The sequence below is a fragment of the Oryctolagus cuniculus genome, chromosome 17, assembly GCF_051225735.1.
Source record: "Oryctolagus cuniculus isolate XC-2025 breed Fujian yellow rabbit chromosome 17, ASM5122573v1, whole genome shotgun sequence".
Classification (NCBI taxonomy): domain Eukaryota; kingdom Metazoa; phylum Chordata; class Mammalia; order Lagomorpha; family Leporidae; genus Oryctolagus; species Oryctolagus cuniculus.
Genome location: NC_142883.1, coordinates 62,894,322 through 62,919,596, shown reverse-complemented (window position 1 = coordinate 62,919,596; position 25,275 = coordinate 62,894,322). Strand labels below are relative to the sequence as shown.

At 57.1% G+C, this 25,275-nt stretch overlaps 1 protein-coding gene across 2 annotated transcripts in view; it reads right to left on the bottom strand.

Annotated features, from left to right (window-relative positions):
- Window positions 1-25,275, bottom strand: part of TOP3A (DNA topoisomerase III alpha) — a 30,803-nt gene that overhangs the window by 2,707 nt on the left and 2,821 nt on the right. For both annotated transcript variants that reach the window (XM_070061553.2, XM_070061550.2), the window contains exons 2-16: window positions 21,845-21,904; window positions 21,494-21,567; window positions 18,498-18,573; window positions 17,691-17,799; window positions 15,986-16,129; window positions 15,687-15,857; window positions 15,034-15,134; window positions 11,841-11,915; window positions 10,622-10,704; window positions 8,624-8,831; window positions 5,567-5,752; window positions 5,310-5,439; window positions 3,013-3,126; window positions 2,772-2,937; window positions 1,540-1,683 (exon numbers count right to left, since the gene is read on the bottom strand). In XM_070061553.2, coding sequence (XP_069917654.2) covers window positions 1,540-1,683; window positions 2,772-2,937; window positions 3,013-3,126; window positions 5,310-5,439; window positions 5,567-5,752; window positions 8,624-8,831; window positions 10,622-10,704; window positions 11,841-11,915; window positions 15,034-15,134; window positions 15,687-15,857; window positions 15,986-16,129; window positions 17,691-17,799; window positions 18,498-18,573; window positions 21,494-21,567; window positions 21,845-21,904 — 1,841 coding nt within the window. The remainder of the gene's footprint in view (window positions 1-1,539; window positions 1,684-2,771; window positions 2,938-3,012; window positions 3,127-5,309; window positions 5,440-5,566; window positions 5,753-8,623; window positions 8,832-10,621; window positions 10,705-11,840; window positions 11,916-15,033; window positions 15,135-15,686; window positions 15,858-15,985; window positions 16,130-17,690; window positions 17,800-18,497; window positions 18,574-21,493; window positions 21,568-21,844; window positions 21,905-25,275) is intronic.

Sequence of the window (25,275 nt, the reverse complement as noted above, 5' to 3'; positions counted from 1 at the left end):
TCTGATGGCCACATGCCCGTCACGTCCAGTCCCCCTAAGCACGCCTGGGAGTGACAGGGAAGAAAAGCAACGCTAAGTCATGATGATTTAAACAGAACACTCACAAACTCGGAGGTGGAAGGGGCCAGATAAACCCTGCAGTGAGCCCCAAGACAGGCTCCAGACCTCCCTGGGGGTTCAGGGAGTCAGGGCTGGGCCGGCATCTGGTGCTGCGGTTTAAGGCACTGCACAGGAAGGCTGCACCCCGTGGCCAGGTCTCAGTCCCGGCCCCACTCTGCCTTCCAGCTCCTTACTGACGCCCCGGGAGGTACCCGAGTCTCTGTCACCCACGTGGGGGGTCCAGATGGCAGATCTGAGCTCCCTGGCTTCGGCCTGGCCTCGTGCTAGCTGTTGCAGGAATTTGGGGAGTGAACCAGCAGATGGGAGGTCTCACCCGCTCTTTCAAATAAAGGACAATTTGAAATAAGAATTCAGAGCTAAAACAAAGTAAGTATTCGTTCCTCCCGCAGTCCAGTATCACCTGGCGGTGAAGGAAAGACGCACCCATGGCCACAGTGACCGAGGGCTGGCACCCGCGCTGCGGGGTGGGGCCGGGCCGCACTGGCGTTGTCACTGGGGAACCCAAGTCCTGCCTCCAGACCTCGCCGTTCCCCGCAGCTGCCCAACTCTGAACACAACCCCCTCCCCAGCCCGCCAAGCCTCCGTCTGCCCTTTGCAGGGTGGCTATGAAGCTCGAATGTGATCCTTCCAGAACACCTTGTGTCCGGCCAGCTGGAGGGATGGCACGTGACCTACGCTGGCTGCCCCCACGCCCAGTGCCTTCTTCCCCACTCTGATCTAAAGGCAGGCAGCCTGAGTGCTTCAGGCCCAACTCAAATCTAGAGCCAAAAGAAGAAAAGTGTCTGTGGCGAGTCTGGACCTCCTCCTCAGTCAGCTTTGGAGGCAGAGACTATGCCTGTGAGACTTACTTCTTTCTTTGACAGGCAGAAGGGCAGGGAGAGAGACACAGAGGGAGTAATCCTACATCCACGGGTTCATTCCCCTAATGGTCGGGAACAGCTATGTCTAATCTGGGCCAGGCCAAAGCCAGCAGCCAGGAACTCCATCCAGGTCTCCCACGCGGGTGGCAGGGGCTCAAGCACTTGGGCCATCTTCTGCTGCTTTTCCCAGGCCATTAGCAGGGAGCTGGATGGGAAGCGGAGCAGCTGGGACTCAAACCGGCGCCCATATGGGATGCTGGTGCTGCAAGTGGTGGTTTAACCTGCTCGGCTGCGACCCTGGCTCCAGGTAGGGCTCTGGGCCACGCAGCTAGAGTGCGGCACTCTAAGAGGGATTGGAACCAGAACCATCTGGACCCGAAGCCTGGCTCCCCTAGCACCTGCCACACGCTGGGGAGAAGCAACTGCCCCTGCTCTGGATCCCCACAACCTTCCAGATGTCAGAGGCCACCCCCACTCTGCTGTGCTGGTCGGGGGCTGACGAGAGCGGGGACACGGACGAGAACTGACAGGGAGAGCTGGGGCCGTGGGACAGACTGACCCGCCGTGCTTCTTGGCTTTGAGGACCATGTCCTTGTGGCACTGTGGGCACTTGCGGATGGGCTCCGGCAGGGACGGGTAGAGCTCCTCCTGCTGTGCCACCTCCGTCCCTTCCCCGAAGTACTGGGACAAGGCCTCGTCCAACCTGGAGAAAGGCAACGACACACCCGGCCGGCAGTCACAAACACACTTCTAACGCTCCATGCACAGCACACACGCCCCTGGTGCTGGCCGGCTGGTGAGGCCCGGGCCAGGGCCTGGCTCCCTGCAGCAATCAGCCAGGCAACTCCCTCCCCGTCAGTGGCCCCATCCTGAACAAATAAAACCGCCTGGGGTCTCGGTGCATTTCACTAGCTCAGGCCACTCCTTCCGCTGCTGGCCGGAGCAGGCTGAGGGTGGAACCGCTTCTCCCTACGCCACGCACGCACCAGCCGTACGGGCTTCTCCACACACACGGCTCTGCTGCGGACCCAGCGGCCCTGCCTCTGGGGGCAACGCAGTGTGGACCCGAGGCTCAGCCCCCAGGGCACCCCTACGGCAGATGCCACAGCAGCCAGGCGGGACCAGGCAGCAGGGGTGCGGCGCGGTGCCCTCCTCACACCTCGTGTCCTTGGCTCTGGGAGCCCCGGGACCCCGGGCTTCCGGGCTTCGTGGAGGCTCGCCACTTAGGCACCAACAGAAGCCTGTGCCCTGCCCCCTCCCCAGCTCGCCAGTCAGGAAGCCGGTTTCCACGGCGACCACACACGCACGCCCACACACACGCATGCATGCAGCTCCAAGGTTGTCTGATTAGCACAGGCATTGGGGCCAACACTCTGGAGATTCCAAGGGCTTTACGAGACGCGGGTCAGGAAATGGTGACCAAATAGTTACTGTGAGGTACAGCGTCACGGGTAGAAAACACGTGGTTTCTAACTAAACACACACAGAGAGCACTCGGCCGTCTCCAACGCTGCCGAGAGGTTCCTGATTCAGGACCATTACAATGGGGACGCGGCACGGCCTGCGGGAGCAGGGGCTGTGCGGACGGGTTCCACACTGAGTCAGGGCGGGAAACACGTGGGCGGAGACGAAGCCAGCGGCGCTCACACCCACAGGGCCCGGGCGTGCGCAGCCAAGCCCTCCGCTTCTGCGACGCTGCCCCGGGCTCCCACCGCCCACTGGGGAAAAGCCGCCGCCGCCGCGCCGGGAGCTACAGGAGCCCTGGGCAGGACGGCAGGGTCTGACACTCACTTCTTGGCCTTGGCCACAGCTTCAATGAAAACCTGCTTGTATTTCTGCACCTGCTGCCGCAGCACCACCGACTTGTCCTTCTTGCCCTCACAGATCAGCTTGAGGTCGGCCTCCAGCTCGGCCCGGAGGTCCGGCTTGGACATCTCGTAGCCCATGGAATCGTAGCCTGCAGGGCCGGAGCAGAGCTCAGGAGGCACCGAGCGAGCAGCCTCCCGCCCCCGTGAGCTCCCCGCCCCCTTACCTTCCACAAGCCCCATGCCCAGGTGCCCGGGGAGGAAGCGCTTGTCTGGGGTGAGGCCCACGTACATCCGCGCCTTGATGGTCTCGATGTGCTCCGCGTGGGTGGCGTCAGTACCTGGAAGCCATTGCCCGCGTCCTGAGACAAGATCCTGTGGCCCTGCACCCTACAGTCCGCAGGCACCTGTCGTCCCCGAGCCCCCCTCTGCCTGCGCGGCTGTGCAGATAAGACATCTGTGTAACGAGGCAGCTACTTTAGGTCCCTGCGTGCCCCCTAATGGATGGCTCTCCCCGCTGTCAATCAAACACCCCCTGTCCTGGGACGGCACCTGCTTCATCTGGGACCTAGGCGGGGAGGCCATGGAAATATGCATGTTTCGGCATGGTATTTTAGCTTTACAATGGCTTAAGAAAGAGAAAACTGGGAGCCCCTTCAGCGGGCTTGGTAAGGTACTGGCCTCCGTTCTGTATGCACACAGAGACACTAGGGTGTCTACATTCCAGCTGATGCGGCGCTCCAAGTCCCATGTTGGAGACGATTCAGCTTGTCAAGAGCTCTGTCTGTTTTTGCTGCCTTGGGTCCTGGAAAGAGACTGCTCAGCTGCACAGTTCTGCATCCGCTCCCGGGGCTTACTTCGAAGGGTACAGTTTGAAACCTGTCATGGGGTCCTAAATCATCGCTAGCCGGATGATACAGCATTTTATGTGTTTAGTGATAATACAGACAGGGTTTAAAGAAGAGAATGCTCCAACATGGGAAGCAGTCCATAGAGCAGACTCATAAAATGGCAGCTGCTGTAAATAACACACAGCGGCCACACAATCAGCACCGAGGCATTCTGGTCGGGCTAAAGAGCCCACGCGAGAACCAGGCATGGAAAGCCAGGAACCACTGCAAAGTGTCCTCCCTATGAAGGACCTTGGTGGTTGAGACCCAGACGTGGGCATCAAAGAAGGGTGCACTCTTCTCTGAAGGGAGGGGAGGACTTCCACTCTGCTCATGGCCTTGTCTGAACACTAATGGGGAGTGTGGATTCTAAAGGCTCCCACAGCCTGGGCAGCTCTCGTCAACAGCCTCGGGTGATCCCCGCTGTCATACCTAACAGTGTGGATTGTTGAATTAACACTGTTCGGTTGGAATAGTCTGGGGTTCTGGACACTAGTACTCCCAGAAAGGACAGACAGAAAAAGGAGACGGAGACAAGTTAGGCCGTCACAAAACACCAAACACCGGAGTAAGGGAAAGGGTTTATTGGGAAAACCTAGCAGACCGGAGGGAAGGGGCGAAGAAGGAGACAGAGAGAGGAGAGTGTAAGAGAGAGAGAGAGGAGAGGAGCCAGCGAGGAGAGAAGGGAGCAGAGAGAAGAGAGACGAGAGGGGGAGAGGAGAGAAGGGAGCAGAGAGAAGAGAGACGAGAGGGGGAGAGGAGAGCGGAGCAGAGAGCCGAGAGCGCGCCACGTGTCAGGAGCAGGTCCTTTCAGACCCCTGCATGTTAAGCTCCATGTGAAACCTGTGGAGGTGTCACAAACTCCCAGGTGTAGAGGGCCACCTGCTACTGCGGCAGGGACGCTCCCGCTCCCGGAGCAGAGGGCGAGTTCAGGGCCCCACTCAGAACAAAGGGAAGGGAAACGCGGCGCCACAGTACCTATGTACGCGCGTGCAGCCCTGGTAGGCCCCTCCTGCCTCAGGGCCACCCTCTGGCCCGCTCGGGATGGCTGTTTGTGTGGGGCGGCTCGCCCTTGCATGTGAACATATGTTTTCTGTTAAATAAATCCCATTCCTGTTTGTGCACCAGTCAATGGTGGCACTTAAGAATCTCACCTTTGAGTGAGGCGAGCACCTGGAGTGAGATTAACACGCTCTTGCCTGTGTCACCTTTCACACCTGGCCGAGGCCAACTCAGCTCTCCTGCTCCCTCCCAGCCCTCCCAGCCCTCCCAGCCGACTGTCATCGACGCTGTCGACTGTCATTGACGCTGTCGGCACAGCAACAGCACTCCCAATGGGCCAGGCCCGCCAGGCCCGCCAGGCCCGCCAGGCCCTGCAAAGCCGGGCTGGAACCGTCTTCCTGGCCCCACTTCCCGCGAGCACCCACCGACTCCAGCCCCAGCGGCCCTGAGCTATCCAGCAGCCAGGTCTTCCTGGAGGCCTCTCCCAGGCTTGGCCGCACTGGTCAAGCAGGCTCTCACCTCGACTAGGAAGAGGGGCCGGCGTGTAGCACGTGTGGCAGGCGGCCAGCCCAGGGCCGGGAGGAGAGGGAGCGCCCGCTCGCGTGCGCAGCTGCTGCAGCCCAGCTACTCACCGATGCCGTGCTTCTCCATGAGGGCGATGAGGTCCGCCTCGGTGAGCAGCTGGGGCGGACTGGTCTCCCCGTCCACCATCTCCACGGTGCTGGGCTGGAAGCGGGAGCCTTGCTCGTAGATAGGGAGGAGCTGCAGGAAGCAGCAGGCGGAGCAGTTGCCTCATTCTGCCATGAGCTCGGCAGGAGACGGCCTGCACTTCCGGGACCCCTGCCTGCCCCTCAGGCAGCGAGGGCTGGGGCCCAATTGGCATCATCACCTTGTCACTCCAGTGGTCGTAGGGATACACGTCCAGGTAGTTCCGGGCCAGAATGACAAGGCCGTGCGCCACGAAGCGCTCCTGGGCAATGTTGATCTCCACCGTGGTCTCCTGGCCCTGGGCGTCCTGGGAGCAGCAGGCCAGGAAGTGGCGGACGATGAACTCGTACAGCCGCTGGTCGTCTCCCTGGGGAGAAGAAAGCCTGCCACCGTCTGCCGAACGTCACCCCCTGGACGGCAGCGCTGCCCGAGGTTAACCCCAGTGTGCGCCCCGGAGCCTAATGGCTGACAGGCAGGCCCGCAGCAGCTGAGCGGAGCTGCGGGTTTCGGTGGACAGCCCTCACCGCTCTCCCAAAGACGAGCGAGGGAGGGGCTCATCTCCCCTCCAGACTGCTACGCGACAGCGCAGGACCCTCCTCTCAATTTTTTAATGTAATGCTCAGGACATAAAATGTTAAAAGGTAGTCTTTTAAAAAATTATTTATTTGGGCCGGCGCCGCGGCTCACTAGGCTAATCCTCCGCCTTGCGGCGCCGGCACACCGGGTTCTAGTCCTGGTCGGGGTGCCGGATTCTGTCCCGGTTGCCCCTCTTCCAGGCCAGCTCTCTGCTGTGGCCAGGGAGTGCAGTGGAGGATGGCCCAGGTGCTTGGGCCCTGCACCCCATGGGACACCAGGATAAGCACCTGGCTCCTGGCTCCTGCCATCGGATCAGCACGGTGCGCCGGCCGCGGCGGCCATTGGAGGATGAACCAACGGCAAAAAGGAAGACCTTTCTCTCTGTCTCTCTCTCTCACTGTCCACTCTGCCTGTCAAAATAAATAAATAAATAAATAAAAATTAAAAAAAATTATTTATTTTCATTTTATTTGAAAGGCAGAGAGAGAAAGAGAGAGACTGATTGATTGATCTTCCACCTGCTAGTTCGCTCTTCAAATGCCCTCAACACCCAGGACTGGGCCAGGCTGAAGCCAAAAGTCCTGAACTCAGCCAGGTCTCCCACACAGGTGGTAGGGGTCCAAGTACTTGTGCCATCACCTGCCGCCTCCCAGGATACACACTGGCAGGAAGCTGGACTGGAATCAGAGGAGCCAGGACTAAAGTTCCACATTCCAGTGCGGGATGTGGACGTCCCAAGCAGTGACTGAAGCGCTGCACTCAATGCTTGTCCCCAAATGTAGTTTTCTTTTTAATGATTTATTCATTCCAACAGCAGTTACAGAGAGACAGGGAGACACAGAGAGAAAGAGATGTCTTCTATTGCTAATTCACTCCCCAAATGGCTGCAATGGCTGGGGCTGGGCCAGGCTGAAGCCAGGAGCCTGAACTCCATCTAGGTCTCCCAAACAAGTGGTAGGAGCCCAATTACTTGGGCCATCTTCTACTGCTCTCTCAGGCACATCAGCAGGAAGCTGGAATGGAAGAGGAGCAGCTGGGACTTGAACTGGCACTCACCTGGGATTGGCTTAATCACAGGCACTGGTTTAATCCATTGTACCACGACACCTGCTCCTATATATGTAAATATATATATTTGAACTAACCGTCTTTAAGTTAGAAGCTTTAAATTTATTTGAAAAGCAGATAGGGAGGGCAAGAGACATGTTATCTTCCATCCATTGGTTCCTTCCCCAAATGCCTGCAACAGCCAGGGCTGGGCCAGGCCAAAGCGAGCAGCCAGGAACTCCAGCCGGGTCTCCCACGTGGGTGTGGGGCCAACACCTGCTGCCTTCAGGGAGTGCATTCGCAAGAGGCTGTCATGGAGAGGACTGCGGCTTAAACCCAGGTTCCCATACCACTTGTGGGCACCTCGAGCAGTAGCAGAACCTACTGTACCAACCCGCCTCATAAAAAAGTGGACTTTACAAAGATACTTGGCGTTACAGAGATGCCCATAAAAACAGTTCTCCAGGGCCAGTGGTGCGGTGCTGAGGATTAAGTCACTGCTTGCGATGCTGGCACCCCACATGGGCTCTTGTTGCAGTCCTGGCTGTTCACTTCCGATTGATCTGGCTCCCTGCTAGTGTGCCTGGGAAAGCAGTGGCAGATGGCCTACCTACTTGGGTCCCTGCTGCCCATGTGGGAGGCCCGGATGGAGCCCCAGGCTCTTGGCTTTGGCCTGGCCTAGTCCTGGTCATTGTGGCGTGAACCAGTGGATAGAAGCCCTCTGTGGAACTCTGCCTTTCAAAGCAACATTTTTCTAAAATGTGGTTCTCAATAGAAGTGGAACCACAGGCAGTTTTCTCCCTTAAACTCTTTGCACCTCCTACTACATTGTGTAAAATGAAAATGCACTGGTTTCAAAATCAGAAAGGACTCGGCACTGACAGGGGAAGATGACAAGGCTTGGAGGTCTGAGCTGTGACGTGCGTGGACGCCAGTCAAGCCCCCCAGCAACCGCGTGGCCGTGCACCACTGGTGTGGTAAGGTCCCAGAAGGGAGTGCATGGGGCCGGTGCTGTGGTGTGGTGGGCAGTGCTGCCGCCTGCAACACTCGCATCCCATATGGGTGCTGGTGCGTGTTGCGGCTGCTCCTCTTTAAGACAGATCCCTGCTAATGGCCTGGGAAAAGCCGCAGAAAATGGCCCGAGTGCTTGGCCCAATGTGGGAGACGTGGACAAATCTCCTGGCTTCAGCCTGGCCCAGCCCTGGCCATTGTGACCTTTTGGGGAGTGACGCAGTGCATGGGTGATTTCGCTCTAAGTGTTTCAACTGAAAAACCAGCCTTAAAAAATAAATAAATAAAAGGAGTGCATACTGGCCCAGGCCTGGAGGATTGAGAGTATTCCTCAGTGAGCAAGGGACCAAGCCAGCGGCAAGGCTCCCTGTGGGCATGGGAGCCACACAGGGCCCAGGGAAGCCATCCCACCTGTGTGGGAGGAGCAGGACAGGGGCTGGAGAGCGGACCCAGCACGGGCGCCTCTTATGACACAAGGCTGAGATGGGACACAGTTGACACTGGCTTCCCGTGCCTGAAATGGAAAAGGCATTCCAAAACCACGTCCTTCCTGAAACCGGAGCCCATGGAGTGAATCCCAGCGGCAGCGCCTGCGGGGACCAACCTGCAAGCTGCTGGCGTACTTGGTGGGGTGAATGGGAGGGTGGGCTTGGTCAGACTTGTTCCCGTTGCGTGGGCTGGGGCCGCCCCGCTCTAGAATGCTCTGGGCAAAGGCCCCCCAGCGTGGATCTTGGGTCTGCTGTTCCACCAGTGCTGTCAGGTTTAAGTCTTTAGGGAAAATGTTGGTTTCCGTGCGGGGGTAGCTGATGTACCTACAAAGGCAAACAGAGAGAGAAATGGCTATGTTCTCCCACTCGTCTAAGAACTGCTGGAAACAGCGATGCCTACGAGCCCTCACCAGCGGAACCGATGTACTGACCGCCACCCAGGTCACTCACGCTGAGAAAAGAGCCGAGGTGGGGTGACAGCAGGTCTCCCCAGGCATCCCGAGGAAGTGGAGGGAGACAGGATGCGTGTAGCTCAGTGCAGGTTCAGGCCCCTGGCTCTGCAGTGGTCTCCTGGCCTGGGGCCCGCCACTGGCCCCTCACGCTCAGCCTGACAGATCCGCCCAGCACAGCATATGACCCTCATGTGCCCTGACAGTCCCAACAGCGCATGTCCCTATGACTGTTTTTCTTATAGATTTGTTTACTCGGAAGGCAGAGTGAAGGAGGGCGGGAGGTGGGAGGAAATGTAGAGAGGAGGGCGGGGGGAGAGAGATCTCTTCCGTTTGCTGTTTCACTCCCTGAATGGTGGCAGTACCTGGGGTTGGGCCAGGCTGAAGCCAGGAGCCAGGAACTCTTCTGGGTCTCCCCCGTTGGGGGTGGGGGCCATCATTCACTGCCTCCCAGGTGCAGTAGCAGGGAGCTGGAGCGGAAGCAAGGCAGCCAGGACTCGACCCAACACTCTGATATTGGATGCCAGCATCATGAAGGGCGCTTAATCCACTGAGCCACAACACTGGCCTCTCTCAGCACTTTTTTTTTTAAATAATTATTTTAGGCCGGCACCGTGGCTCACTAGGCTAATCCTCCGCCTGCAGCGCCAGCACCCCAGGTTCTAGTCCCAGTCGGGGAGCCGGATTCTGTCCCAGTTGCCCCTCTTCCAGGCCAGCTCTCTGCTGTGGCCCAAGTGCTTGGGCCCTGCACCCCATGGGAGACCAGGAGAGGCACCTGGCTCCTGGCTTCGGATCAGCACAGTGTGCTGGCTGCAGCGGCCACTGGGGGGTGAACCAATGGAAAAAGGAAGCCCTTTCTCTCTCTCTGACTGTCCACTCTGTCTGTCAAAAAAAAAAAAAAAAAAAAAAAAAAGGAATTACTTTATTTCTTTGAAAGGCATAGTTACACAGAGAGAAAGAAACATCTTCTATCAGCTTGTTTACTCCTCAAATGGCCACAGAGGCCAGGGCTGGGCCAGGCGGAAGCCAGGAGCCTGGAAAGCCACCTGGGTCTCCCAGGCAGGGGCAGGGGCCATCAACAGCTGCTTTCCCAGGTGCATTATCCAAGAGCTGGGTCAGCAGTGGGACAGCCAGGCCCTGAACTGGTGCCTATACAGGGCGATGGAGCTGCAGGTGGCAGCTTAACCCACCGTACCACAACACTGGCCCCTCACTTAAGAGAATGTAGGCCAGTAACAGAATATACCTTATTCACATGCTGGCCACGTACAAACTGAGAGCTCCTTCCTTCATACAAGTCTCCCAAATCCAGTGTGTGTCACACATTTATAGCACACCCCAATACGGACAACCCAAATCTCTAACACGCAACAGTCGTGCACCACAGGGCCGGCCTTCACAGGCAAGCGGCCCCTGAGGGTTCCAGCTGTTGCCTGTCACGTGTCAGGACCCGGGAAGAGCTGCGGGGGCTCCAGGCTGGGCCTGAACTCGCTCTGTGGCTCTCACACTGAAACATCCTCTCCACATCAGACAAGGGGAGCAACGTCCAGCCCTCCAGCTTCAGGGCTTCCGCGGGATCTAAACAGTCTGTGTTCTCACGAGTTGCGTTTCTAAGGTACTTCATACCCTGATAATGATGGCCCAAGCTCCCACCCGAATAGCTACCCTTGTGTGTAGAGCTTTTCAGCAATCCGCATGGTTTCTTTAGCATTGATCCTCAACTTGCGCGAAGCCAGCTTCTCGAGTTCCTGTTAGACGGGTCAGCAGACACGTTAGGTGCAGAGCGCGAGCCACGGGGCAAGACGCCCACAGCCCACCCCCGGAGAGCTCCGGTCCCGGCACTCCAGCGGCTGCAGTCACGCTGGGGCGGCCGGGGGGGGGGGGGGACTGACTGTGCCCCAGGAAGCCTTCGGGGTCTGCCCAGAGGAGCCAGGTCCCAGGCCATGGCTCTCAGAAGTTGACGTGCACCAGGGAAACTCACTGGGGGAGCCACATTCCTCACGAGCCGTCTGCACCGATTTTAACGCAAGCAATGGGACAGCCGCACCTTGCAAACGCCTCGGACGGCCCAGTAACTCCCCTGAATGATGAAAACCGTCCTCTGGGGGCCCCAGGGGAGAACCAGCTGCTCTTTCCCCAGGTGGCCTCAACAATGCCCTTGACTGTATGTCAACACACATTAGCCAGCGAGGTGTCACCTATGCCTATGATGTCGTATCCGCCCAGGGACTACACAGTGGCTGACCTGAGACGAGGACACACTGCCCACCCTCCGCCCACCCTCCCCCCACCCTCCCTGCGCGTCTCCTGCCTGCACCTTCTCCACGTTCATCCTCCAGCGTTCACCCTGACACCCATCTGGCCCGAATTCTGCTGAGGGGCGACTCTGGGCAGGGGCACCCCGACCCCGTTTACTTGGACTTGTTCCTGTGGGTGTGGCTCTGACTGTGGTCCAGAAGTTTGAGGAATCCATGCTAAGGTAAGTTCATGTACCAGATACCCAAAATGATGTTTACACCGATTACGCCACAACTCGGGGCGGGGGGGGGGGGGGGGGGAGGTACAGGCTACTCTGATTGCAACGCTGTAGAAATAAGCACATGAAAAATACAGGAAGACACCAGCTGCATCAGCAATTATGTAAGGACAGAGAAACAGTGGCGGTACGGTCCTCTGTCTTCCTCTTTTTGCTTCTCAAACGCCACACAGCAGTTACACTGCATTTGTTTAAAAGAAAAAGCATCCAGAGGGCAAGCAAACCGTTGGCCGTGTGCCCTGACGGCCGCTGGGTCGCTTCTCTGGGTCAGCTCTCACGGTAGAACCCCAGGCCCAACAACAGGAAATGATCATTCCTCACGCCCACACCAGCCCTTCTGGAACATACCACGGTGTCCAAAGCTTGCGGCCGCCACTTGCTCTTTGGCTTGGACCTGACCTCCACCACCGTTGCTGTGGGGTCCTAGAGAGCCAGAAGCACAGACACATTACACCAGGCTGTGCACGGTCTCTGGTCCCCCTGTGCCATATGCCTGCCCACCGCAGCCCATCTCACTTGCAGCCAACAGTGCAGGGAGCACCGATACCCCCATTCCCACCCACACCAAGATTAAAAAAAAAAGAAAGAAAGAAAGAAAAAGATTTATTTATGTGTAAGGCAGAGTGACAGAGAGGGAGGGAAAGAGAGAGAGATCTTCCATTCACTGGCTCACTCCTTAAATGGCTGCAACAGCAGGGGCTGGGCCAGGCTTAAGCCAGGCCAGGAACTCCACCCTGCTAAGTGACCAAGTACGTGGGCCACCATCTGTCGCCCTCCCTGGCGCCATCAGCAGGAAACTGGATCCACAGAGGAGTGGCTGAGGCCTGAACTGGCACTCCACTATGGCAAACCAACACTGCCAGTGGCGGCTTAACCCACTACTCCAACGCTGGCCCTTCAAACCAAGATTTGTTTATGACGTAATTTATTTGAAAGGTGGAAAGATGGAGTCAGACTTAGATTTCCCATTCACTGGTTCACTTTCTTTTTTTAAAGATTTATTTATTTTTTATTTATTTGAAGGACAGAGTTACAGAGACAGGCAGAGACAGAAAGAGAGGTCTTCCATCCGCTGGTTTACTCCTCAGATGGCCCCAACGGCCGGAGCTGCACTGATCTGAAGCCAGGAGCCAGGAGCTTCTTCTGGGTCTCCTACATGGGTGCAGGGGCCCAAGGACTTGGCCATCTTCTACTGCTTTCCCAGGCCATAGCAGAGAACTGGATTGGAAGAGGAGCAGCCAGGTCTTGAACCAGTGCCCATGTGGGATGCCGGCACTTGCAATCCCCACTAGTTCACTTCTTAAATGCCCGAAATAGCTTGGGCTGGGCCGGGCCGGGCCGGGCTAAAGCCAGGAGCCAGTAACTCAATCCGGGTCTCCCATGCGGGAGGCAAGAACCAACTACTTGAACCATGACCGCTGCTTCCCAGGGTCCGTGTTAGCAGGAGGCTGGCGTCAGGGGCCAGAGGGGGAGCTGAACCCACACACTCCGACACGGGACACAGGCATCTTTACTGCCAGGATAACGCCTGCTCCATCAAAGCCAAGACTGTTAAAGGCAATTCTCTGAGCCCTCCAGTGCCTCCTCCGGAGTCTCTGAAATACAACAGCCGTGCAGCACTCGCCTCCCGAGCAGTCTCCCACCCACTCACGCACGGTGTGACTCACAGAGGACTCCACTCAGGCGATTTGCTACCCAGGACCTTAGGACATCAAAACCCGAACTTCTCCCTCCCCGGGGCCCGGTGACCAGCTGCCCTTTCCTAACAGCTCAGTGCATACCCTGGCCCTGTTGTCCTCCGCCACTCCCCAGTGCAGGAGTCGGCAGTTCAGGTCTTCTCACTTCACACGTAAGTGTGCCGTGGCACTGAGACTCCAGGGCCCCCGTGGTCAAAGGGGAGAGCAGTGCACAGACAGGGTGGGTCCTGGGAGGTGGCCGGGGCTCCAGGAGGAGCGTGGATACACTGAGCCCAACCTGTGCTCTGCCACCCACTGGCTCTACTGTCGTCTGTGAAGCCAAGCTTCACGGCTCTGACCGCCTCACCTGTCAACTGGGGAGCATCCCAATCCTCACTAGACCAAGTATCCTGCAACCAAGTGTGTCTGGCACACAGCAGGGGTTTCCTGATTACGGCTGTGACCACCAGGGAGCGGGAAGCACACCACTGACTATCAAACCTAGAAAGCGCCAAGATTTCCTGAGGAACCACTGTGCACAGCCAGGCAACCAAGTGCCGACGGACAGGAAGTGGCATCACAAAGCAGACCCTCAGTATGCGGTTCAGGGAATGTGAAGGCAGGCTCCCAACTCCGCCACGGACCGTCCTGCAGCCTCCCCAGCTGGCCCCCGCTCAGACGCCAGCAGAGCCGGCTTCCGTGTCCAGCGCGGCAGGACTGCGCCCTCCCTGTCCACCTGGGCCATTCTCCACTCCTTTCCCGTTTATTTCCTCCTGGCGTTTCTCACTGTGAGACGGGTGTGTGACTTCGTCGCCCAGGTCTGTTCCCATGAGCCACAAGGAGGGGGCTGCACAGAGGCCGCCCACATGCAGCGTCCAGGATTCAGGCCGTCCAGCCGATCCCTGCTGGTCTCTGCTGACGGCACAGCCTCAGGGAGGGACTTCAGTCACACGGCTCTCAAAACCTCTGATCTTAGGGGTGTCGGCACTGTGGCGTAGTAGGCTAAGCCTCTGCCTCTGGCGCCGGTATCCCATATGCTCACCGGTTTGAGTCTTGGCTATTCCTCTTCCAATCCAGCTCTCTGCTATGGCTTGGGAAAGCAGTAGAAGATGGCCAGTCCTTGGGCCCCTGCACCTGCATGGGAGACCTGGAAGAAGCTCCTGGCTCCTGGCTTCGGGTCAGCACAGCTCTGGCCATTGTGGCCATATAGGGAGTAAACCAGTGGATCTAAGACTTCTCTCTCTGTCTGCAACTCTACCTCTCAAGTAAGTCAACAAAAAAAAAAATTTTTTTTTTTTAATTTTGAAAGGCAGAGTGGACAGTGAGAGAGAGAGACAGAGAGAAAGGTCTTCCTTTTCCATTGGTTCACCCCTCAATGGCTGCTATGGCCGGCGCACCGCGCTGATCCGAAGCCAGGAGCCAGGTGCTTCTCCTGGTCTCCCATTGGGTGCAGGGCCCAAGCACTTGGGCCATCCTCCACTGCCTTCCCTGGCCACAGCAGAGAGCTGGACTGGAAGAGGGGCAACCGGGACAGAATCCAGTGCCCCAACCGGGACTAGAACCCGGGGTGCTGGTGCCGCAGGCGGAGGATTAGCCTAGTGAGCCGCGGCGCCGGCCAATAAACAAAATCTTAAAAAAAAAAAATTCTGATTTTATCTGCAAGTTCTGCAGCTCCTTCCCTCCACAGTTTTAGTGCTGTTCTCAAGTCCTGCTGGTCCTCCAATATCGATGGTCTGGGATGCAAGCTGAGCGCCAGGACCGTCCCCGGTGGAGGGTGGATGGGTTCACATCCGCCGACAGAGAGGGAGCAACGTGGGAGGCTGCGGGGTGCTTCCCAGGTCACTCAGGGTCCACGGACGTCTTACCTCCATACACAGCTGGTAGAGCACAAGACAAGCCGTGTGGTTAAAGAGCCGGTGCCTCTTCCAGTGGAATTCTACAACCCCATCTCGGTGGGCATGAGTTACTACATTGGAGAGAAAACAGAAAGGCGGGACTCAGGGAAGCCATACCCTATGACAGGGGGAAAGGTCTCTGCAGCGAAGGCCAAAGGAACACGAAGTGAAGAAAAGTCTCTGGGTAACTAAGGAAAATCGAAATAGTGGGGTAGGGTGAGGAGGCAACAAGACTAAAAGAAAATCACATTGAAATAATTCCTTTTTATTTGAACGGCACATCTCCCATCCACTGGTTCAGTCCCCAGATGCCTGCAACAGCTGAGCCTGGGTCAGGCTGAAGCTAGGAGGCCAGAACTCAACCCGGGCCTGCCAGGTGGGCTACAGGGGCCCAAGTACTGAGCCGCCTCCTGCTGCCTCCCAGGTGCGCATCAGCAGGGAGCAGGCATCAGAAGCAGAGCCTGGACTCGAACCCAGGCACGCCAGGGTAGAATGCAGGCATCTGACCAGGGCCGAATGCCCGCCCCTCAAATCACACATCTTCCTGGGGGGATTAATGCTTCATGGGCCCCCGTTTCTCCTGGGCCCAGAGGCCATACTTGAAGCAAGCCCCCGAGGCATACCTTTGATTCTATGGAAGACTTCCGGCACAAAAGCCTGAATGGCTTTGAACCTCTCCACCACGAAGCCCAGCGTTGGGAACTGGCAGCTGCCGTAACTGATGAGCTGCTCGGCCAGCACCTGGGGAAAGATCTTCTGCAGCCGTAAGGTCTGGAACCTGGTGAAGGCGGCTCCTGCAGAGGGAGGAGGCAGGCGGGAGAAAGGAACGGAGATGAGGGCAAAGCCGGCCGCACGCGCACACGCACACGCAGACGCGGGAACCCAGCACAGCGGACCACAGGAGGGCTGCCGGGCTCCTCACCGATCCTCAGGTCCAGCTCCTGCCTCACGTCCACAGCGTCGCTCACTCTCTGATCGGGCTCGGTCAGGTTCTCACAGGCCGCCCTCACAGCCCGGGGCGTGATCTCCGAGAAGCGGGCTCTCAGCACCTGCAGGCCGGGCTTCACTGCGAAACACAGAGACAAACCACGCTGTCCCCCCAGCCCCCAGGGCTCACGTCCCTCAGTCAGCAGAGAGGCACAGCAGCTCAAGAACCTGTGCAGCAACCCACTCAGCTGTTAGGTTACATGGAGCACGAGGCCTGAGAGGGAGACACCACTGTGACCTTTACACTGAGCCTTGTGAGACATCGGAGTGGAGGGGCCGGTACTGGGGCATGCCGGGCAAAGCTACTGCCGGCGCCGGTTCAAGTCCATATGGGCGCCGGTTCAAGTCCCAGCTGCTCCTCTTCTGATCCAGCTCTCTGCTGTGGCCTGGGAAAGCAGTAGAAGATGCCCAAGTGCTTGGGCCCCTGCACTCGCGTGGGAGACCTGGAAGAAGCTTTTGGATTCGGATCGGCGCAGCTCCAGCCGTTGTGGCCAGCTGGGAAGTGAACCAGCGGATGGAAGACCTCTCTCTCTCTGCCTCTCCTTTGTGTTAACTCTGACTTTAAAGTAAAATAAATAAATCTTTAAAAAACATTTCAAAGAGTTACAGTGAAGGAGGGGCAGAGGCAGAGAGAGACAGTGATCTTCAATCTGCCAGTTCACTGTCCAAATGGCAATGATGACCGGGGCTGGGTCAGTCCGAAGCCAGGGGCCCAAGCACTTAGGCCACCTTCTGCTGCTTTCTCAGGCATATTAGCAGGGAGCTGGATCAGAAGTGGAGCAGCCAGGACTTGAATTGGTGCCCGTATAGGATGCCAGCACTGCAGGTGGAGACTTAACCTTATACGCCACAGTGCTAGCCCCACAAATAAATCTCAAATAAATAGTCCATACATAAAAAGGTAGTTTTTTTTTTTTTAAAGATAAGCTTATTTTGGTGCTTAAATTATTTTTTGACAGGCAGAGTTAGACAGTGAGAGACAGACAGAAAGGTCCTCCCTCTGTTGGTTCATCCCTCAAATGGCTGCTACGGCCGGCACGCTGTGCTGATCCGAAGCCAGGAGCCAGGTGCCTCCTCCTGGTCTCCCATGGGGTGCAGGGCCCAAGCACTTGGGCCATCCTCCAAGTGGTACTCCCGGGCCACAGCAGAGAGCTAGACAGGAAGAGGTGCAGCTGGGACAGAGTCCGGCGCCCCAACCAGGACTAGAACCCGGGGTGCCGGCGCCGCAGGCGGAGGATTAGCCTAGTGGGCCGTGGGGCTGGCCTGGTGCTTAAATTTTCTGAGACCCATGGATAGTTTTCCCCACAATATGTGTTTTCCAGGAACTCTCTGAAGTACCTGTGTCTGCATTGGTTTCCACATATTCAGTACACAGGTAGAGAAAACGGCATAGAAAGCCTCCACTTCCCTGGGAGGCGGACACTGCACCCTTACCCTGCAGGGACGGAGCAGGCCCTGGGCCACACGGCCACGCTGCGTGTGAACTCGGAATGCTCTAGGCAGCCCCGGCACGACAAGATGCGGGGGCTGCACAGGGAGCAGCAAGCGGCTCAGGAGGAAGGACGTGTGCAGGCGCTCAGCCCCGGCCTAGGTACACACGCAGTGGAGAGCCCACTATTCACAGGGGCCCTGGCACTCACCGGCCTTGCACACGTGGATGATCTCAAAGCCGATGTTCTCGCCCTCTCTGTCACAGTCGGTCCAGATCAGCAGCGCCTGGCACTGCCGCGTCTCGCGTTCCAGGGTTTTCTGAAGCGGGTGGTGGAGAGAGAGCAGTGAGAGCGGAAGCCGTCTGCACACTAGAGAGCTGACTGAGGACGCGTGCCTTCTTAGCGCGCCGGCTTTGTACAGGAGGAACAGCAGAGGAAGCTGCTCTCACCGGCACTAAGGAGAGGGAGGGCAGACGGTCAACCTTCACACCCCTAAGGGAACGTCTGCGAGACGGAAGGTTTAATACCACCACGCCGATATGGCGAAACCTACAGCCCAGGTCCTGCACACGTCCAACACTAGCAGCTCTGAGCCCGTGCTGGCTAAAAAACGAGCCCCAACTGCGATTCATCCCGAGATCTCCCAGTTGGAGGTGGCCTGGTTACAGATGCCCCGAGCCGACAGCTTCCTGTCAAGTAAGTAAGCGAGCCACACCTTGGAGCTGCCTCCGTCCCAGCGGGGGTGGGCAGGAGGCCAGAGAGTAATTTGACAAAACTCACTTTTAGGGTTTATTTAAACAACTGCTACTCATCAAAAAGGCTCCCTTCAGTCCTGGGGCCACCAAGTGTACACAGCCTCGTGGCACAGTGGAGGCGGTAACTTGTCTCAGTCACGGTACGGAGTTAGGTAGAAAACCGCATCTCCAAATACCGACACATTAAAAATACAGAAACCACTCAGCTTCACTGCTCACGGCTAGCCCAACCTCAGCGCCGATGTCTTCCAAAAGACCCTACCTTGATGTCTACGAAATTGTCCGGGCAGTATTTTTCAATTTCTGCGTCAAAGAGGGCAAGAGGGTTGCAGCTCTGCCTGAAAAAGAAAAGCACAGGGGGGACACAGCCTCCCTCAGCACCAGAGAGCCCTGCATTCTAGGGGACACAGCCCTCCCTCAGCACCACAGACAGCCCTGCATTCTAGGGGACACAGCCCTCCCTCAGCACCACAGAGCCCTGCATTCTAGGGGACACAGCCCTCCCTCAGCACCACAGAGCCCTGCATTCTAGGGGACACAGCCCTCCCTCAGCACCACAGAGCCCTGCATTCTAGGGGACACAGCCCTCCCTCAGCACCACAGGGAGCCCTGCATTCTAGGGGACACAGCCCTCCCTCAGCACCACAGAGCCCTGCATTCTAGGGGACACAGCCCTCCCTCAGCACCACAGACAGCCCTGCATTCTAGGGGACACAGCCCTCCCTCAGCACCACAGAGCCCTGCATTCTAGGGGACACAGCCCTCCCTCAGCACCACAGGGAGCCCTGCATTCTAGGGGACACAGCCCTCCCTCAGCACCACAGAGCCCTGCATTCTAGGGGACACAGCCCTCCCTCAGCACCACAGACAGCCCTGCATTCTAGGGGACACAGCCCTCCCTCAGCACCACAGAGCCCTGCATTCTAGGGGACACAGCCCTCCCTCAGCACCACAGGGAGCCCTGCATTCTAGGGGACACAGCCCTCCCTCAGCACCACAGAGCCCTGCATTCTAGGGGACACAGCCCTCCCTAGCACCACAGACAGCCCTGCATTCTAGGGGACACAGCCCTCCCTCAGCACCACAGAGCCCTGCATTCTAGGGGACACAGCCCTCCCTCAGCACCACAGAGCCCTGCATTCTAGGGGACACAGCCCTCCCTCAGCACCACAGAGCCCTGCATTCTAGGGGACACAGCCCTCCCTCAGCACCACAGAGCCCTGCATTCTAGGGGACACAGCCCTCCCTCAGCACCACAGAGCCCTGCATTCTAGGGGACACAGCCCTCCCTCAGCACCACAGAGCCCTGCATTCTAGGGGACACAGCCCTCCCTCAGCACCACAGAGCCCTGCATTCTAGGGGACACAGCCCTCCCTCAGCACCACAGAGCCCTGCATTCTAGGGGACACAGCCCTCCCTCAGCACCACAGAGCCCTGCATTCTAGGGGACACAGCCCTCCCTCAGCACCACAGAGCCCTGCATTCTAGGGGACACAGCCCTCCCTCAGCACCACAGAGCCCTGCATTCTAGGGGACACAGCCCTCCCTCAGCACCACAGACAGCCCTGCATTCTAGGGGACACAGCCCTCCCTCAGCACCACAGACAGCCCTGCATTCTAGGGGACACAGCCCTCCCTCAGCACCAGAGAGCCCTGCATTCTAGGGGACACAGCCCTCCCTCAGCACCAGAGAGCCCTGCATTCTAGGGGACACAGCCCTCCCTCAGCACCACAGACAGCCCTGCATTCTAGGGGACACAGCCTCCCTCAGCACCACAGAGCCCTGCATTCTAGGGGACACAGCCCTCCCTCAGCACCACAGAGCCCTGCATTCTAGGGGACACAGCCCTCCCTCAGCACCACAGAGCCCTGCATTCTAGGGGACACAGCCCTCCCTCAGCACCACAGAGCCCTGCATTCTAGGGGACACAGCCCTCCCTCAGCACCACAGACAGCCCTGCATTCTAGGGGACACAGCCCTCCCTCAGCACCAGAGAGCCCTGCATTCTAGGGGACACAGCCCTCCCTCAGCACCAGAGAGCCCTGCATTCTAGGGGACACAGCCTCCCTCAGCACCACAGACAGCCCTGCATTCTAGGGGACACAGCCCTCCCTCAGCACCACAGAGCCCTGCATTCTAGGGGACACAGCCCTCCCTCAGCACCACAGAGCCCTGCATTCTAGGGGACACAGCCCTCCCTCAGCACCACAGAGCCCTGCATTCTAGGGGACACAGCCCTCCCTCAGCACCACAGAGCCCTGCATTCTAGGGGACACAGCCCTCCCTCAGCACCACAGAGCCCTGCATTCTAGGGGACACAGCCCTCCCTCAGCACCAGAGAGCCCTGCATTCTAGGGGACACAGCCCTCCCTCAGCACCACAGACAGCCCTGCATTCTAGGGGACACAGCCCTCCCTCAGCACCACAGAGCCCTGCATTCTAGGGGACACAGCCCTCCCTCAGCACCACAGAGCCCTGCATTCTAGGGGACACAGCCCTCCCTCAGCACCACAGAGCCCTGCATTCTAGGGGACACAGCCCTCCCTCAGCACCACAGAGCCCTGCATTCTAGGGGACACAGCCCTCCCTCAGCACCACAGAGCCCTGCATTCTAGGGGACACAGCCCTCCCTCAGCACCACAGAGCCCTGCATTCTAGGGGACACAGCCCTCCCTCAGCACCACAGACAGCCCTGCATTCTAGGGGACACAGCCCTCCCTCAGCACCACAGACAGCCCTGCATTCTAGGGGACACAGCCCTCCCTCAGCACCACAGAGCCCTGCATTCTAGGGGACACAGCCCTCCCTCAGCACCACAGAGCCCTGCATTCTAGGGGACACAGCCCTCCCTCAGCACCACAGAGCCCTGCATTCTAGGGGACACAGCCCTCCCTCAGCACCACAGAGCCCTGCATTCTAGGGGACACAGCCCTCCCTCAGCACCACAGAGCCCTGCATTCTAGGGGACACAGCCCTCCCTCAGCACCACAGAGCCCTGCATTCTAGGGGACACAGCCCTCCCTCAGCACCACAGACAGCCCTGCATTCTAGGGGACACAGCCCTCCCTCAGCACCACAGACAGCCCTGCATTCTAGGGGACACAGCCCTCCCTCAGCACCAGAGAGCCCTGCATTCTAGGGGACACAGCCCTCCCTCAGCACCACAGAGCCCTGCATCTGGGGGATGCAGGGCTTTTCCCCATCACAGCTCCCTGTGATAACCAGAAAGCCCCCCCACCCCCGGAAGTGCACTGACCATTTTCGAAACTGCATCTGGAAGTCGTGAGCCAGCAAATGTCCAGAAACAGACGTCATGATCATGGTGACATTCTGAGCAATAAAAATTCAGGTCAGTCTGTGTTTGCACGCGTATTTTACCAAATCACTCAGATGAAGGGAGGACTTTCTACTACAGGAAAACAAAACAAACACAGCTCTTCAAAGCCAAGAGCCCTGAGGTGGTGACCCTGTTCACTGTCAAGGCAGTGACAAGCTCACACACGGCCAGGCTAATTCTGGATCCGGCAGTCACAGGATGCAGGGCTGCAGCTAAACCCCAGACCCCAGAGCCCACGTCAGCATCACGATGAACAGAGTGAACACCTACCTGGCCACACAAGTGATAATCAAACTCATAGATCTTATTGAATTTAGACAGTCCTTCTCTCTGTAAACAAAACAGAAGTAAAGTGATTAATAAAAAACAAATCTATCCTCAGCACAAAGATCAAGCAAAACCGTGTCAAGTGCAGATATTAAAAATGCAGTAGTGGCCAGCGCCGCAGCTCACTAGGCTAATCCTCCGCCTTGTGGCGCCAGCACACTGGGTTCTAGTCCTGGTCGGGGCACCGGATTCTGTCCCGGTTGCCCCTCTTCCAGGCCAGCTCTCTGCTGTGGCCCGGGAGTGCAGTGGAGGATGGCCCAGGTGGTTGGGCCCTGCACCCCATGGGAGACCAGGAGGAAGCACCTGGCTCCTGCCATGGGATCAGCGCGGTGTGCCAGCCGCAGTGCACCGGCCGCGGCGGCCATTGGAGGGTGAACCAACAGTAAAAGGAAGACCTTTCTCTCTGTCTCTCTCTCACTGTCCACTCTGCCTGTCAAAAAAAAAAAAAAAAAAAAAAAAAAAAAGCAAAGCAGTAGTAACCGATCCAGCTCTCGGCTGTGGCCTGGGAAAGCAGTGGAACATGGCTCCTAGTCCTTGGGCCCCTGCACCTGGAAGAAGCTCCTGGCTCCTGGTTTCGGATCAGCCCAGCTCTGTCACTGCGGCCACCTGTGGAGCGAACCAGCAGATGGAAGACCTCTCTCTCTCCGCTTCTGCCTCTCTGTAACTCTGCCTTTCAAATAATTAAATAAATCTTTTTTTTTTAAATGCAGTAGCAATTCCTCAAGATAAGAGAAGGAGGGTAAATAATCAGGACAGAATCCATGGCATTCTTTATTCTGGAAGACCACCTTCTGATAAGAGACTGGACTTGTCCAAGGTCACGAGACAAATCAATGGCACGGAAAGGATCAGGGCAAAACAATCTCTTCACCTCCTTCCCCCCACCGGGCTGTTACTTCCCGGCCGCACACGTGCACCAATGCACTGGTGGTCACAGCCAAGGCCCTCAACTCTCTGAGCCGCCCTTTATTCCGGAGTGAAGCTGTCTCTCAAGTTGCTTCCGACTCAGCGAGCCTTGACCAGAACTGGAATGCAGTCCACACAGCACTTCGAGCCCCTCTCTCAGTGCCCCACCCCCCGGCATTCAAAGCAGGCCAGCCTGTGAGTGTCACACCAACACTGAACACTAGACGAGGAGAAGGCCGGCCGGGAACCCAGGCACCGTTCGCGCCAAGAAGGGTGACTATCAGAAGCTGCTCCCTCAGCCTGGCAAGACAACTTCTCTCTGTGAAACACCATCTGAGGGGCTCTGAGGCGTACTGGCACGCTTCTACAGGGAAATTATTCATCTGATAACTCGAGAGCTCCAGCCGGGGCATCTCTACAAATCCCAACAGCTCCTGAGGTTCTTTTAGGAAGAGAGGACAGGAAATGACCTCATGAGTTCCAACTTCTTTTTAAGAAAGTATTGGCGGGGCCGGCGCTGTGATGGAGTGGGTAAAGCTGCCGCCTGTAGCGCCAACATCTCATATGGGCACTGGTTCGAGTCCCGGCTGCTCCTCTTCTGATCCAGCTCTCTGCTAAGGCACCTGGGAAAGCAGTAGAAGATGGCCCAAGTGCTTGGGCCCCTGCAGCCACGTGGGAGACCTGGAAGAAGCTCCTGGCTCCTGGCTTTGCATCAGCGCAGCTCCAGCTGTTGTGGCCATCTGGGGAGTGAACCAAAAGATGGAAGACCTCTCTCTCTGTCTCTCTGTCTATAACTCTACCTCTCAAATAAATAAATAAATCTTTTAAAAACCACAAATGGGACCCAATCCCCACCCACATGTCTACTTGGCTCACCTCTGTTGATGAAGAAAAAGCATTTGACCAAAATTCAATCCTTTCATGATAAAAACTCAACGAGCCAGGAAAAGACAGGCACTTCCTGAATATGACACTTATGACAGCCCCACAGCTGACACTAACAGGATGAAAGGAAGAAAGCAATCTCCTTTTAAGACCAGGAACAACACGAGAATGCCCACTCTGCCCCTGCCAGTCCATTCTGTCCTAGAAACTGCAGCAGAAGCATTAGGCAAGCAAAAGAAATAAAAGACATTCCACTGATACAGGAAGAAGTAGAGCTATATCCAGAAACGACATTACCTTTACACAGAGAGCCCTAAGGAATCCACAAAAAAGTGCCAATAAGCAAATCCAGTAAAATGGCAGGACACAAGACCAACACGCAAAAATCGGTGTTTCTACACATTAGCGGTGGACGCTCTGAGAAGGAAATTAAGGAAGTAACTCTGTTTACAGTAACAGTGAGAAGGATTCCTAGAACAGTGAAAAGGACAAATACCCAGGAATGAGTTTCACCAAAAAAGCGCAATACTCGCACACCGGAAACCACAGCACACTGCTCAAAGAATTCAAAGACAACGGAAATGAGAGACAGGACAACCCGGACGTGACTGGAAGACTTACCAGGGTTAGGATGGCAACGTCCCCCAAAGTGACCTCCAAACCCAATGCAGCCCTAGCCACACCTCAGTGCCACCCCCACCCCCCTTCTTACCAGAAATGGCAAAGCTGCTCCTAAACTACCCAAAATGATCTTGAAAAGAACCCAACTGGAGAACTCACATCTGCAAATTTCTACATTTACTACAAAGCTACAGTCCATCAAAACAGCGCGGTGGTGGCATGAAAATACAGAAACCCAAAAGAACCCAAAGATAAACATCTGTGGTGACCTGGTTGTTGACAAGGGCTCAGAGCCCACCAAGGAGCCTCCACAGGTAGGCTTTTCAACAAGTGATGCTGGGACAGCCACCCACACACAGAAGAACGAAGCTGGCCTCTCCCTCACACCGTGCAGGAAGATAAGAGCTGGAATGATAAAACTCTAACAGGCAAATCTTTCTGACCTCTCACTTCCTGGATGTAACACCAAAAGCATGACCAGCATTTCTCCAAAGAGAATACAGAGACTGCCAACAAGCATGAGAGAGAAGATGCGCAGTTTTCATGGGGAAAATGCAAATCAAAGCCACAGTGAGGTACCGCATCGCACCCAGCAGGTAGTAACAGAAACAGCTGGGTGCTTCCTCCAGAGAGTTCACACAGAGCGATCCTCCCGCTCCTAGGGGGTTTGCCCCAGACCTGAGACCAGAATTAAAGCGGAAACTTGCAGATAAAGGCGGCTCTGTGCGGGGCAGCCACAGGCAGAGAAAGCACACACTTCCATCAACTGCTGGAGGACAAAACGTCATCTTGTCTTGTAACGGGCACCGTTACCTAGTGGCAGGAAGGACCAACACCTGCTACAGCACAGGTGAACTTACAAACACTGTGCTATGTGAGAGACGCCTGACAGAGGGCCACGTGTCCTGGCTGCCGCTGGAGGAGCCGTCCAGAACAAGCAAGTCCGCAGGGAGAGAAAGCAG